A 16,054-nucleotide genomic window follows, 5' to 3' on the forward strand; every position below is an offset into this window, starting at 1 on the left:
TCCTAGATGAGTGATGGTTCTCAGAGAGGAGGCTTGGTATGAGCTGGGCAAATACCCGCAAAAAGTGTCTCTTCAGCCTCAGGCTCATTTTCTTGTGTTCACCACACTTGGATCCCCTGTGAGCTAGATCCACGTCTCCAGTTCAGGGCTCACAGGTCAGATCCCCCAAACTGGTTTGTGCTCCACCTGTGTTTAAGTGTCCATGAAAACAAATGAAACAGCCAACTACTGGACAACTTAAAAAAAAACACAGAGTTTTCATGCAAAAATCCAGCTTTTAGGATTCATTTTAAAGTTAGGCAGCTCTGGACTTGCCTGTTGGTGGCCTGAGTGGCAACTGACCTCTTCGGACAAAAGACGTCGTCTCCTGCTTGGCCCAGCCCCCGCACACTATCTTACGTCACACACAGTGCTCTGTTCTTATTAACTTTTCCTCCCTGACTCTGTGGGCTTCCCTTGTAGTTCCATCAGTAAAGAATCTGCCTGCAATGCAGGAGACCTGGGTTCGATTCCTGGGTCAGGAAAATCCCCTGGAAGAGGAAATGGCAACCCACTCCAATATTCTTGCCTGGAGAATTCCATGGACAGAAGACCCTGGTGGGCTACAGTCCAGGGGGTCACAAGAGTCGGGCATGACTTAGCGACTAAACCACCATCCTGACTCTGTAGATGTTTGAATGTGTACCACCACCCCCAGGAAACTCTCTGGGGCCACTGCCTGCCCAGAGTCCTGTGCCTCCTGCGTCTCACCCAGAGGCTGACTCTGAGCCCGGCAGTGTCCTAGTTTCAAGTCAGCCACATTTGTGCAGTGCTGGGCTCATAATGGAATTTTGCTATTTGCATTCAGCTCTCCGCACCACTGCCAGTGGCATTGATAAACATGAGTGATTGATGGAAATGATGCCAGGGCCAGGCTCAATGAGAATATGCAGTACTTGGGGCCCCCTCATGCATGGCGCCTCTTTCTTAGAATTAGAGCAAAGAATTTAATGTTCTGGCTTACTTGACCACAGTAACCATCCAGCACAAATGAGGCAGAAGGCTGAGCAGTTTGGAATGGGGAGTGGTGAGGGAGGCAGTTCAGAATGTATCACGAAAGGAATCCCAAACTCCCACTTTCTGCCAAAGAAAATAAAAGATGTTCTGAGAGTGTGGAAGACGTTAAAAAACTTTTCTCCAGTGGGATAAATCTATTTTATATTGCTTTTAAAAATGAGGACAGTTAGTTCTTACTCACACTGTTACAAAACTAACATGTCTGTCTTCTCTGTTGAAATCTTGGAAAATGTGAGAGATAATAAACATTATTTACTACCCAGAGGAAACCACTTTTAACATAGCAGAGACTCACCCTCTCTCTAAGCCTGTTAGTTCATAGAACTGACATCATCCTGTCCAAACAACATCTGATGTAAATATAATTTCATCATAAGCATCTTCCCATATCATTACTGGTGCTCCATAAATGTGATTGTCGATGACTGCAGCTATCCCATAATATGTGTAGTTCCCAAAGGTTAGATCATTTCCTTTCGTTTCTTAGCATAAATAGCGTTGCAGCGAGCATCTTTCTGTCTAGGTCTTTATTCATGTTTTGGATTATCATGAAAGAAGTTTCCCAGAAAACGTTGGAAAGGTCACTGAAAGGTATTGGTATTCATTGATAGTACAAATCTTACCTCAAGTTTTTGTTGGTTTAAAGATGCCTGTGAAAAATACGCCCATAGCTTCTGCACTGAGGTCCTTCGATGTCTTCTGCAGCTCTTTCCCTATGTGGGTCTTCGTTTCAGAGCTCATCCTGTAAACTCTGAGCATCCGCTGGGCATCTATCATGCGCCAGCACAGGAGAATAGCAGCAAGGAAAAGGTGTGGTCCCTGCCGTCAAGGAGGTGGTATCCCCCTTATAACCCTGGGTGTTGACCTTCAGAAGCAGAATTAGTGGGCACACCCCATGCCCTAGAGGTACCGCCCTGTAGTTGCGGAGAATCAAGTAAAGAAAGAATGATAAGATAGGTGATATAAAGGGGAGAGTGTTAGGGTGTCATGAGCACAGAAAGAGGAGCAGCTAAGAGCTTCAAGGCGAGAGGATGCTCCAGGAAGGAGAAACAGCACAGGCAAAGGCATAGAGGGTAAAAACACTTACTTATTGGAGGAGGGCATGGCAACCTGCTCCAGTGTTCTTGCCTGGGAAATCCCATGGACAGAGGACCCTGGCGGGCTATAGTCCATGGGATTGCAGAAGTGTTGGACATGACTGAGTGAATAAACAACAACTCCGCCTGAGCCGCAACCTGCGTCCCCTGACTCCTTGTTCTGTACTCCAGTCTCTTCCAACAATTCCCTCCCAACACCTCGAACTCAGCTCTGTACTTTTATTCTTTCTTTTGATCATCCTTAAATCCCTCTTCCTGCCGCCCGGAAACTCGTACTCATCCTTCACAGCCCAGTCACACATCACCCGTTCTCTGATGCCCTTCTCCACGTCCCCACTTTACCTTGGGAGAGACTGCTCTTCCCTCCCATGTCGTGTCACCTGCTTTGATCTTATCTCAGTTATCACACTTGTCCCAGTCGAATTGTTGTTCAGCCACTAAGTCGCATCCGACTCTTTGCGACCCCATGGACTGCAGCACACCAGGCTTTCCTGGCCTTCACTGCCTCCTGGCGTTTGAGTCCGTCCATTGAGTCGGTGATGTCGCCATGGACTTTCTAATTTATTTTTTCTGATGCTGTTTATTTATCTTTCGTTTTTCTTCTCATCCTAATATGACAAATTCCTTGAAGTCAGGGGCAGTACTATTGGTTAGAATTTGGTGATAGAAAACCCAAGCTAATCCAGAGGTGGTTCTGGCTGGTATGGCAACTTCACGATCATCAGGGACCTCAGCTCCTTCCCAATTACTGCTTCACTTCCCTCATCTTGACGCTCTTTCTCATGGTCCCAAAATAGCTGCTTAAGCCCTGCTCATCCTGTCAGCATTCCAGCCAGCTGGAAGAAGGGCCAAAGAAAAGAACGCATCCTTCCTTTAGGGCTGATTTCTGGAACTTGCCAGCTATGTTTCCGTTTCCATTTCATTGGAACTTAGTCATGCGGTCATATCCACCACAGAGAAGCCTGGGGAATGTGGTCCTATTCTAGGAAGCCGTGTTTTCATGTGGATAGCAGAAGTCTATTCCTAAATAAAGGATAAGGGATATTGGGAACCTATTAACAGTTTCTGCCATCGGGAAAAGCAGGAAGAGGTCAGGATGATTCCTCTGAGCTTGATGGGGCTGGCTAGGGGCTTGCTGCATCACTCACCAAGAAATGGGAGAAAACAGCACAGCTACTGTTAAATGAGCACTTCTGGTATGTCAGGCCCTGTATTAGGAGTTTATCCCTGTTTTAGAGGTGAAGAATACTGAGGCTTCGTGAAGTGAAATATCTTGCCCAGCTGACCAGGGCAGAAGCAGGATGACAGCAGAGGTTGACTGGTTTCCAAAGCCTGGGTTCTGGACTGCTGCCCTGCCCTACTCCCCGCGTGAGCTCCAAGCCTTCCGTGGACCAACATTGCTTAAATGGGAGAGAAAGAGGAGCAGTGAGGTCCTGGGCACCTCATCTCCTGTTTAGCATCTCTCAGATCCTCCAGTTCCCCTTGCCTCCCCTTTCTAGATGTCAACAGAAGTTCTTGCCCCGCGGCTCCTTATATCTAAAACCAAGAATTGCCATTGAGAAAGCAGGAGTATTTCTAATTTGGAGCCAGAGCCTCTTCTTCTTGGATACCTCCTGTGATGGAGCTCAGTATCTCTCAAGGCAATGCATTGCATTGTTAGACAACATCTATTTTTTTGACACTCTTTCCTTGGAGCTGAAAGCTGTTTTCTCTGGTATATTCTTCAGTTAGATCCGTGGCTCTCAACTGTGGCTCATTTGCTTCCCAGTGGATATCTGGAAATGTCTAGAGATATTTTTGGTTGTCGTGTCTGGGAATGAAGGAGAGGGTGTTGTTGGCATCTGGTGAGTAGAGGCTGGGGGTGCTGCGAAACATCCAACGAGGCACAGGACACCCCTTCACAACAAAGAATTATCCAGCCAAAATGTCAATAGAGTGAACGCTGAGAAACTCTGAGTCAGACCTAGTTCTGAATCTTGGCTTCCCCAACCACTTCTAGCTGTGTGACTTTGAGTAAGTTGATGTACTCCTCTGAGCCTGAGGTCACCGTTTCCTCCTCCCTGCCTTGGAAATCATCAGAAGACCTCGCTGTGGGCTTGTGGCAGGTACTTACTTACTAACAGATTTCTGAAAAGTCCCAGGGGCTAGCTGCCTCAGTCGGCACTCCCAGAGTGTGGATGGACAGTTGACCACCTTCATTTGCGGGCACGTGGACCTGATTGGATTAGACTGTAATCACTCTAGTAAAAATTCCACTGAAGCTCATGGTTTTGGAATGGAGCCATTGCCTCAACTCAGAAATGATGGCTTGCCTCTTAGAGAGGAAGGATCCATTTCTGCTTGTTACCACGTTGTCATCTCAGGATGTTAGCAGAGCATTCCTACTCACTGTCTCAACTGAGGCTCCAGAAAGCCCTGCAGGGAGGGGATACCGCTTGTCCTACTTTACAGCTGAGGACATTGGAGACCCAGCTGTTTTCCCAGGTTCCACACAGCCTATCACGTGGCAGAGTCGGGTGAGAAAGCTCTCTTGCATGGCCTGCTCCTCGAGGGACACGGTGCTATCGAGACCCCTGGATGCCCTGGTTCTTTCTTCTAGAAATGCCCTGTCCTGAGTGCCTCCTGAGGTTCGGTTCTCTCTCCCCAGGGCACATCATCTCTGTAGGCTCGACCTTGACCCCAGAGAGGGCGCCTCAGAGCCCAGCAGGGACTGGGCAGCCTGAGCGGGGTGTGGCATCCTGTGCAGCCGTGTAAACCCATATCCCCAGGTACTGCCCACCCTCAGCCAGAGTGCCTGGCCTCCCTTTGGCATTGAGGGAGGGAAAACCATTCAAAGATCATTCCCCGAGGAGCTTAGATCCCCACGGGAGGGGAACGCACCTTACATTAGCTGTGTCACTGAGTGGAGCCTTTTCAGGGGTCAGGTGAGAAAAGAGGCCAGAATGGCAGTCACCCAGCCCTGCGCTCAGGATGGCCCCACACTCGGGTCAGTGTTCTTCTGCCTCCATCCTGAAATGATTGATAACTTCCTGGCTTTTCATTTTGCACTGGACCCTGCATATTCTGTCCAGAGTGGGATGTACAGGAGATGCAGATGTGACCACCCCCTGCCGCCCTCTGGGCTGCCTCCCAGTAGGACCCACTTTTCCCAGGAACCCAGTCCCCTGGGCCTCCCTCCTCCTCCCCTTGCCGGGCTCCCAGCAGCAGCTTGGCTCCTGCACACCCCTTTCCAGGAATCCTTCTGAAACACGTGTTTTCAGAGAACAAAAGTGGGTTTTCTTCCTCCTAAAATGGATCCCTGAGCCGAAAAAAAACCTTTTACCAGTAAATATCTGTTGAATGAATGAGTCTGAGCTGAGATATTTTGGAGCACCTGCCTCTTGCTCATTTGTTTATTCACTTGACAAATATTTCTTGATATTCTCCTTTTATCTTTATAATGTTATCAAAATAATATGCCTAAACTCTGAAAAAGAAACTATGGTAAAAAATAGAGCTTATGGTGATACTTAAGTGAGGAGTGTAGAGTTCCAAAGAATAGCAAGGAGAGGTAAGAAAGCCTTCCTCAGTGATCAATGCAAAGAAATAGAGGAAAACAATAGAATGGGAAAGACTAGAGATCTCTTCAAGAAAATTAGAGATACCAAGGGAATATTTCAAGCAAAGATGGGCACAATAAAGGACAGAAATGGTATGGACCTAACAGAAGCAGGTATTAAGGTATTAAGAAGACGTGGCAAGAATACACAGAAGAACTAATCAAAAAAGATCTTCATGACCCAGATAACCACGATGCTGTGATCACTCACCTAGAGCCAGACATCCTGGAGTGCAAAGTCAAGTGGGCCTTAGGAAGCATCACTACGAACAAAGCTAGTGGAGGTGATGGAATTCCAGTTGAGCTATTTCAAATCCTGAAAGATAATGCTGTGAATGTGTTGCACTCAATATGTCAGCAAATTTGGAAAACTCAGCAGTGGCCACAGGACTGGAAAAGGTCAGTTTTCATTCCAATCCCAAAGAAAGACAATGCCAAAGAATGCTCAAACCACCACACAATTGCACTCTTCTCATACACTAGCAAAGTAATGCTCAAAATTCTCCAAGCCGGGTTTCAACAATATGTGAACTACGAACTTCCAGATATTCAAGCTGGTTTTATAAAAGGCAGAGGAACCAGAGATCAAATTGCCAACATCCACTGGATCATCAAAAAAGCAAGAGAGTTCCAGAAAAACATCTGCTTTATTGACTATGCCAAAACCTATGACTGTGTGGATCACCACAAACTGTGGAAAATTCTGAAAGAGATGGGGATACCAGACCACTTTATCTGCCTCCTGAGAAACCTATATGCAGGTCAGGAAGCAACAGTTAGAACTGGACATGGAACAACAGACTGGTTCCAAATCAAGAAAAGGGGTACGTCAAGGCTGCATATTGTCACCATGCTTATTTAACTTATATGCAGAGTACACCATGAGAAATGCTGGGCTGGATGAAGCACAAGCTGAAATCAAGATTGCCGGGAGAAATATCAATAACCTCAGATATGCAGATGACACCACACTTATGGCAGAAAGTGAAGAAGAGCTAAAGAGCCTCTTGATAAAAGTGATAGAGGAAAGTGAAAAAGTTGGCTTAAAACTCAACATTCAGAAAACTAGGGTCATGGCATCTGGTCCCATCACTTCATGGCAAATAGATGGGAAAACAGTGGAAACAGTGGCAGACTTTATTTTCTTGGGCTCCAAAATCACTGCAGATGGTGACTGCAACCATGAAATTAAAAGATGCTTGCTCTTTGGAAGAAAAGCTATGACCAACATAGACAGCATATTGAAAAGCAGAGACATTAGTTTGCCAAGAAAGGTCTGTCTAGTCAAAGCTATGATTTTTCCAGTGGTCATGTATGCATGTGAGAGTTGAACTATAAAGAAAGCTGAGTACCAAAGAATGGATGCTTTTGAACTGTGGTGTTGGAGAAGACTTTTGAGAGTCCCTTGTACTCCAAGGAGATCCAACGAGTCCATCCTAAAGGAAATCAGTCCTGGGTGTTCATTGGAAGGACTGATGCTGAAGCTACAATACTTTGGCCACCTGATGCAAAGAACTGACTCATTGGAAAAGACCCTGATGCTGGGAAAGATTTAAGGCAGGAGGAGAAGGGGATGAGAGGATGAGATGGTTGGATGGCATCACTGACTGAATGGACATGAGTTTGAGCAAGCTCCGGGAGTTGTTGATGGAGGGAAGCCTGGTGTGCTGCAGTCCATGGGGTGGCAAAGAGTCGGACACAACTGACTGAACTGAACTAAGTGAGGAAGATAAGCTTATGCTGTATTAGTTTTCTCCAATATTTTATCCCTTTTTGGAACTGAAGTATAGTTGATTTACAATATTAGTTTCTGGTGTATGGCAAGCTTATTGAATTATATACATATGTACACATATAATATATATATATATTCTTTTTCATATTATTTTCCACTATGGTTTATTACAGGATAGTGACTATCATTCTCTGTGCTATACAGTAAGATCTTGTTGTTTATCTATTATATTTTCTCCCACATTTTATCATGAAAAGTATCAATGAAAGAGAAAATTTAGAAGCATTGTACAGTGAACACCGATAATACACCAACCACCCAGGTCATAAATTAATGTTTTGCTCTTTTTGCTTTATCATACATCTACTCATTTATCCATTCTTCTAAGCAATCATCCATTCAACTTACTTTCTGACTCATTTCAAAGTTAAATTGCAGACACCAGTAGATTTCACCCTTAACCACTTAATTTCACACTTATTATCATTTCTGTGATCTCAGTTCAAGCAAGAAAACTTCTGTTTTTTAATCAAAAAGGGAAAAATACACAGATCTTTGTATGAAAACTTAATTTTTTGTCAAATGGAACTGTGGAATGATAACTAGTATATGCACAATAAAAAAGAATTGTTTTCCTCTGTATGTGTGGAGCAAAGAGCAAAAAGAGAAGTTAAGAAAGGAAGTAATTTCCTCAAGGCTAGAAGGAAAGAGAGAAATGAGACCCTCCTGTGGAAGCAGGAGGTAAGAGCTACCTAGGGAAGACCCAGCTGGGAGTGTATTAGGGAAGTGCTTCCTGCTTCCTCCTAACCAAAATGAAAAATAAAAATCCCAGGGATGATATGGCCCTAGCCTTTTTTCTCCTTCTTGAAGGGGCTGTGGACAGTTCCAAGTGATTTGGGCTTGGGCAAGGCTGAAGGGAGGGCTTCCCAGGCGGCCCTAGTGGTAAAGAACCCGCCTGCCAGTGCAGGAGACATAAGGGACGTGGGTTCAATCCCTGGGTCGGGAAGATCCCCTGGAGAAGGAAATGACAACCCACTCCAGTATTCCTGCCCTGGGAAATCCCATGGACAGAGGAACCTGGTGGCTACAGTCCATGGGGTTGCAAAGAGTCAGACACGACTGAAGCGACTTAGCACAGGGCTGAAGGAGAAGCTGTAAGGTATGGGGTGTAGGATGTGGGAGTGGAGAAAGCTACAGGCTGAAGCTGTAGGTTCAGGGCTTGTCTGACAGGGATGATGGCTGGAGTGGAGTGGGGTGAGTGGGTGAGACCCCGGAGGCCAACAGCAGAGAGTGATGGAGCAGAGGGCAGGGCTGGGTCACAGGAAGAGAAGGGGATGCTAATGAAGCCGTCACAGGAGGCACCGGCGGAAGACTCAGATAGCTGCCCTGGCTGCGGCAGTGCAGAGCTGGAGGAGAACTTGGAAAAACACGTACAGCGAGACTCTAAAACAGACACTCTGGAAGAACCTTTGGAGTTCACCGACTGCACCTATCACATATGCCCCACGAGAAGACGCAGGCTGAGAGATCCCTCCGATCTGTCTTGGTGATAGAGCTGGGGCAAAGTCACTGGAAGGACTGATGCTGAAGCTAAAGCTCCAATACTTTGGCCACCTGATGCGAAGAGCCAACTCATTGGAAAAGACCCTGATGCTGGGAAAGACTGAGGGCAGGAGGAGAAGGGGACAACAGAGGATGAGGTGATTGGATGGCATCACTGACTTAATGGACATGAGTTTGAGCAAGCTCCAGGAGGACAGGGAAGCCTGGTGTGCTGCAGTCCACGGGGTCACAAAGAGTCAGACACGACAAGGTGGCTGAACAACAACCAAAAAGTCAGTGCTGTTCAAGTAGCTCTTTTCCAGTGAAGTAACCCAAGAGTTCCTTCCATAAAGATCAAATATCTTAGGGTCTTGTTTTTTTTTTTTTTTTTTTTTTTTTTTTCAGTTGAAGTATAGCTGATGTACAATATTATGTTTATTATAGGTATAACTTATAGGCATACAGCACGGTGTTTTCGTATTTTTATAGCTTATTTATAGTTCTAACATGTTGACTATATTATCTGTGTTGCACAGTGTATCCTTGTAGCTTCTTTGTTTTATACACAATAGCTTGTACCTCTTCATCCTGTACCCATATCCTTGTCTTCCCCCTTCCCTCTCCTCACTGGTAATCACTGCTTCTCTTTATCTACTAGTCTGCTTCTTTTTCTATTATATTCACTTGTTTGTTTTGTTTTTCAGATTCCGCATATAAGTGATAATCATACAGTATTTGTCTTTGTCTGGACTAAGTCACTAAGCATTTGTGTTTTTGTTGGGTTACTGTTGTTATTCAGTCCCTAAGTCATATTCGACTCTTCGTGATCCCATGGACTGCAGCATGCCAGACTTCCCTGTCCTTCACCATCTCCCAGAGTTTGCTCAGATTCATGTCCATGGAGTCAGGGATGTTATCTAACCATCTCATCTTTTGCCACTCTCTTCTCTCTTTGCCTTCAATCTTTCCCAGCATCAGGGTCTTTTCCAATGAGTCAGCTCTTCGCATCAGGTGGCCAGAGTATTGGAGCTTCAGCTTCAACATCAGTCCTTCCAATGAATATTCAGGGTTGATTTCCTTCAGGATTGACTGGTTTGATCTCGTTGCTGTCCAAGGGACTCTCAGGAGTCTTCTCCAGCACAGTTCAAAAGCATCACTTCTTCAGTGCTCAGCCTTCTTTATGGTACTACTCTCACATCTGCACGTGACTACTGGAAAGACCACAGCTTTGACTAGATGGGCCTTTGTCGGCAAAGTGATGCCTCTACTTTTTAATACTGTCGACTAAAAGATGTGTGCAACTTGAGAGTTGTGAGCTAAGTTTTATTTGGGGCAAAATGAGGACTACAGCCCAGGAGACAGCCCCTCAGATAGCTATGAGAGACTGCTGCAAAGAAGCAGTTGGGAAATGTCAATATATACGATTTCGGTGATGGGGAAGTTCAATGCAATCGAGAGCTTACTCTACAAAAGTTTTTCTGCTAGTCACAAGGAGCTCATGTCACCATGAAGGGATTTAGTGTTTTTCTAAATATGAAGAGATACAAGGATTGGGATCGTGAAATCAGTTCCTGAAAATATCTAACTATCTGAAGACCTGTCCCACCAGATTCCCTGGAGAACAGAATGCCTCACTGCACCCTGGATTCCTTCAACAGAGGGGGTTTCAGGTTAACAGCTGCAGAGGCACAAGGTTCAGTCTCCACAGAGGCAGATGGCAAACGCTTGTTCAGTCACTGGCAGATGCTCTTGGCAAGTACCGATTTGTAGTTGACAGGCAAGTACCAATTTGTAGCTGACAATATGCTGTCTAGGTTTGTCATAGCTTTCCTTCCAAGGAGCAGATGTCTTTTAATTTCATGGGGGCAATCACCATCCGCAGTGATTTTGGAGCCCAAGAAAATAAAATCTGTCACTGCTTCCACTTTTTCTTCTTCTATTTGCCATGAAGTGATGAGACCGGATGCCATGATCTTGGTTTTTTGAATGTTGAGTTTTAAGCCAGCTTTTTCACTCTTCTCTTTCACCCTCATCAAAATGCTGTTTAGTTCCTCTTTGCTTTTTGTCAATAGAGTGGTATCATCTGCATATCTGAGGTTGTTCACTAAGCGTAATACGTTCTAAGTCCATCTGTGTTGTTGCAGATGGCAACTTTTATTCGTTATGGCCGAGTAGTATTCCATTGTGCATACATATATAATATGCGACAGTCTTCTCGATTCATTTGTTGATGGACACTTAGGTTGCTCCAGTATCTTGGCAGTTGTAAATAACACTGCAGCGAACGTTGGGGTAGACGCGTCTTTCTGAGTTAGTGTTTTGTTTTTGTCAGATGTACACCCAGATGCGGAACTGCTGGGTCACATTAGTTTTTTTAAGGCACCTCCATACTGTTCTCGATAATGGTTATACAAATTTACATTCTTACCAACAGTGTATAAGGTTGCCCGTTTCTCTACATCCTTACCGACATTATTTGTGTTCTTTTTGCTGATAGCCATCTGACAGATATGAGGTGACGTATCATTGTGGTTTTGACTCACGTTTATTTCCCTCATGATTAGTGCTGTGGAGCATCTTCTCATGTGCTACTTGGCCATCTGCATGTCCTCTTTGGAAAAATGTCCATTAGGGTCTTCTGTCCATTTGTTAATCAGGTTCTTTGGTTTTGTGTGTGTGTGTGTGTGTGTGTTTCCGATGTTGAGTTATATGAGCTGTTGGTATATATTCAATATTCACCTCTTTGTCAATCATATCATTTGCAAATATCTTCTCCCATTCGGCAGACTGTCTTTCCATTTTGTCCATAGATCCTTTTGCTGTGCAAAAGAATTCAAATTTAATTAGGTCCATTTGTTTTGGACTGGGTTTTGCTTTTTATCTTCAAAAGTCATAAGAATATAGCTGTCTAGCCAAGAATTTATCTGGTGTTGCCTTAATGTAGAAATAATGTTTTTTGCTGAATTATTAAGAGACATTTACGCTGTTAGTATTTCTCAGTTTTCCTTAAACTCATACCACTTTTTGATTGATATAAAAATCTAACAACACCTTCTGTAAGTTTTAATACCAACTGTGACCTCCCACCCCAGTTGAGGATCAGCTGTGGCAGTCTGTTCTCAGTATAGCCCCCCAGCAGAGGGTGTGTTACATATTACTTTGCATAGTTTATGTAATGAAAAAAAAATTCAAATATAAAAGTGAAATGATAAAAATGCTTTCTCAGACAACATAATCCTATTCTGATTTGAGAACCATTCATCTAAGCAGATTTTCTACATTTATTTCATGCTTTGTGTGCCCTGGTAACCCTCCCTTATATTGGTTAGCAGTGCTTTAGATGCAAGTAAAAACTCTCACAACAGTGACTTAAGCAAAAAAGATATTGAAGTATTTCTCATAATAACCAGCCTGGTGGAAGAAGACTCCAGGGTCAGCTCAGCAGCTCAGTAACAACTAGACTCTGAGTTGGCATCTCAGTGGTTTTCTTGGTGTTTCCCTGATGGCCCCAAGATGATTGCCATTGCTCCATGCATCACTTCCTATCACAAAGAAGAGGGCGAGTAGGAAACACCCTTGTATTCATGTTGCTCATTTGTCAGAGAGGAAGAACTTTTCCAGATCCCCAACTCTGCCATGAGACTGCCCCATCTACCTCGTCAGCCAGAGGCACGTCTCACACCCGCTCCCAGACCAGCCACTGGCAAAGAGAAACAACGGCACCATATGCAGCTTAGACCAATCATGATGCAACCTACCTCCCAGCACGTGTGTGCAACAGGGGACTTGTACAAACCTCACCTCGTTTTAGCCCATGCCCCTCCACTAGAATGTGAGCTCTTTGAGGACAGAGGTTTTTGCTTTGTTCACTGCTGTATTCCCAGCACCCAGTACAGTGCTCAGCGATGCAACGAATAGTCAATGATTGAAGGAAGGAGGGGATGGCTAAGGAGGCAGGGGGTACAGGCTGCAGGTAACCAGCAGTGTCTATCATCCTGATCGCACACAACCATGGTTTGATGCCTGTGACAGTGCTGAGTGATGCTACTGATCACGGGACCTCTGACCTGAATCCTTGTGTCTTTCCCCCCAGGAGTGAGCCGTAGCTGGAGGCTACACTTGTGCCAATGACCTGTCCCAACTCCTCCTGCGTCTTCGAAGACAAGATGTGTGAGGGGAATAAGACTGCCCCTGCCAACAATGCCCAGCTGACGCCCCTGGTGGTGGTCCTGAGCACCATCTCCTTGGTCACAGTGGGACTCAACCTGCTGGTCCTGTACGCTGTGCGCAGCGAGCGGAAACTACACACCGTGGGGAACCTCTACATCGTCAGCCTCTCAGTGGCCGATCTGATCGTGGGGGTGGTCGTCATGCCCATGAACATCCTCTACCTCCTCATGTCTAGGTGGTCCCTGGGGCGTCCTCTCTGCCTCTTCTGGCTTTCCATGGACTATGTGGCCAGCACGGCATCCATTTTCAGCGTCTTCATCTTGTGCATTGACCGCTACCGTTCTGTGCAGCAGCCCCTCAAGTACCTGCGGTATCGTACCAAGACCCGAGCATCCATCACCATCCTAGCCGCCTGGTTTCTCTCCTTCCTGTGGATTATCCCCATTCTGGGCTGGCGTCACTTCCAGCCAAAGACCCCAGAGCCCCGGGAGGACAAGTGTGAGACGGACTTCTACAACGTCACGTGGTTCAAAGTCATGACCGCCATCATCAACTTCTACTTGCCCACCTTGCTCATGCTCTGGTTCTATGCCAAGATCTACAAGGCTGTGCGGCAGCACTGCCAGCACCGGGAGCTCATCAACGGGTCCTTCCCCTCCTTCTCTGACATGAAGATGAAGCCGGAGAACCTCCAGGTGGGCGCTAAGAAACCGGGGAAGGAGTCCCCCTGGGAGGTTCTGAAAAGGAAGCCAAAAGACACCGGGGGTGGACCTGTCTTGAAGCCACCATCTCAAGAGCCAAAAGAGGTGACATCTCCAGGTGTCTTCAGCCAAGAGAAGGAAGAGAAGGATGGAGAACTGGGCAAATACTACTGCTTCCCGCTTGACACTGTGCAGGCGCAGCCGGAGGCAGAGGGGAGTGGCAGGGGCTACACAGCCATCAACCAGAGCCAGAACCAGCTTGAGATGAGTGAGCAGGGCCTGAGCATGCCTGGGGCTAAGGAGGCCTTAGAGGATCAGATCCTAGGTGACAGCCAGTCCTTCTCCCGGACAGACTCGGACACCCCCGCAGAGCCGGCACCGGCGAAAGGCAAGTCGCGAAGCGAGTCTAGCACAGGCCTGGAGTACATCAAGTTCACTTGGAAGAGGCTCTGCTCGCATTCGAGACAGTACGTGTCTGGCTTGCACATGAACCGAGAGCGGAAGGCCGCCAAGCAGTTGGGTTTTATCATGGCGGCCTTCATCATCTGCTGGATTCCTTACTTCATCTTCTTCATGGTCATTGCCTTCTGTGAGAGCTGCTGCAACCAGCATGTGCACATGTTCACCATCTGGCTGGGCTACATCAACTCCACGCTGAACCCCCTCATCTACCCCTTGTGCAATGAGAACTTCAAGAAGACCTTCAAGAAAATTCTGCACATTCGTTCCTAGGAGAGACTCCCAGGGGATGCAGCCAAGTGACGCTTACTGATGTCCCTGAAGGAAGTGAAGGAGGAAGCCTGTTGCGTTGCCAGGCACCTGGGCCTTCTGGAGTCGGAAGAATGGTCTTAGGGGCTGGGGAGTTTGGAAGGTTCGTAGGCGCAGTGGGAAGAACAGCAGATGGTGGTGGTCAGCAGAGAGATTGTACTCTGAGAGCTGAATGTTTGCAAGAGACTCAGATCTGTCCAAGCTCTCCTGTTTCTCGGGAATGTGGGGGCCTCAGGCTCACACTCTAATTCCAGCTTTCACACTCAAATTATTGGGCGACTCAAGGGACCTGTGGGTAGAGTTCCAGTGGAACTCTGGAGCCTTCTTCAAATGGAGCTCCACGTCTGTGGAGCAGAGACCTTAGACATGCAGATAGATGCTGTCCCTGACCGGGGTCACCTTGAAAGGCAGGACAGCTACTCCACTGTGACTGCCACATCTCAGAACACCTCTCTTCTGAGCCTCTTTTGCAGCTTTCTCCAGATCCAGTGCCTGAACCACCGTGGCTGATTCCACTGTATTATTTCTCACTCATGCACATCTTAAGAGTTGATGGGAAATGATGCAGTCTGCACATCCATCATTTTCAAACCCAAATTCCATTCTCCTATTAAAGAAGAGGTTAAATGCCTCCCTCAAAGAGAAAAGGAATATTTTTTAGATGGTTGTATATTAGAAACGAAAAAAGAGGAGTGGGGAGAAGAAAGCCAATTGCTTGAGGGCTGTGCCAGGTTGATGTCATTTAAGCCCCATGACACCCCACAACAGGAGAATGGTGTTATGAGAAAAGCAAAGGAGGAACAGCGAGGTGCAAGAAGGGACCTGAGATCACACAACTAGTTGTAAGAAAGCTGGAGCAAACATCCTGTGGCTTCAACTCACTGTAACACATTTTCTCCAAAAGGCAAAAATTTGTTCTATTCAGTATACACACACACACACACACACACACACACACACACACATTCATAATGCCTGACAGTGGTGGCAGTTCACAGGAGTATATTGAGAGGAAGAACAGCTGACATAGAATGTGGCCACAGAGGTGATACTTGAAGAAGGAACAGTATACTTTTTCATCTGGGAATTCTGCTGTGTTTATCCAAGAAACATCATCATGTACTTTTATGGTCATACTTTTTAAGTCAAAACTTACAAAGGAATGGGAACAGGCAGTTTTAGCTGGTGTTTATGTTGCAATCTGGTTGTGATTTATATGCTAAAACTGGATGTTAAACTGTAATACATGTAGCCAGTGGGAGTGTCTGTACAAGCTGGTGTTTTATGTCTCGTGTTCCTGTTTGCATGATCTGTTAAAATGAGAGATTTTTACCTACTAAAATATGATCTTTGAAGCTATACTGTTATAAGGTTGATTGATTTAATT

The 16,054-nt window shown here is 45.9% G+C and overlaps 1 protein-coding gene across 5 annotated transcripts in view; it reads left to right on the top strand.

Annotated features, from left to right (window-relative positions):
• The window catches only part of HRH1 (histamine receptor H1), a 110,019-nt gene extending 93,993 nt beyond the window's left edge, over window positions 1-16,026 (top strand). For all 5 annotated transcript variants that reach the window (XM_086368547.1, XM_086368548.1, XM_086368550.1 and 2 more), the window contains one exon: window positions 13,122-16,026. In XM_086368547.1, the coding sequence (XP_086224673.1) occupies window positions 13,156-14,631 (1,476 nt within the window). In that variant the 5' untranslated portion in view covers window positions 13,122-13,155 and the 3' untranslated portion in view covers window positions 14,632-16,026. The remainder of the gene's footprint in view (window positions 1-13,121) is intronic.
• Window positions 16,027-16,054: the final 28 nt, after the last annotated feature.

This window comes from Bos grunniens, chromosome 22 (genome assembly GCF_055505025.1).
Source record: "Bos grunniens cultivar Pamir isolate PY7600 chromosome 22, Bosgru_T2T1.0, whole genome shotgun sequence".
In the NCBI taxonomy this organism is placed as follows: domain Eukaryota; kingdom Metazoa; phylum Chordata; class Mammalia; order Artiodactyla; family Bovidae; genus Bos; species Bos grunniens.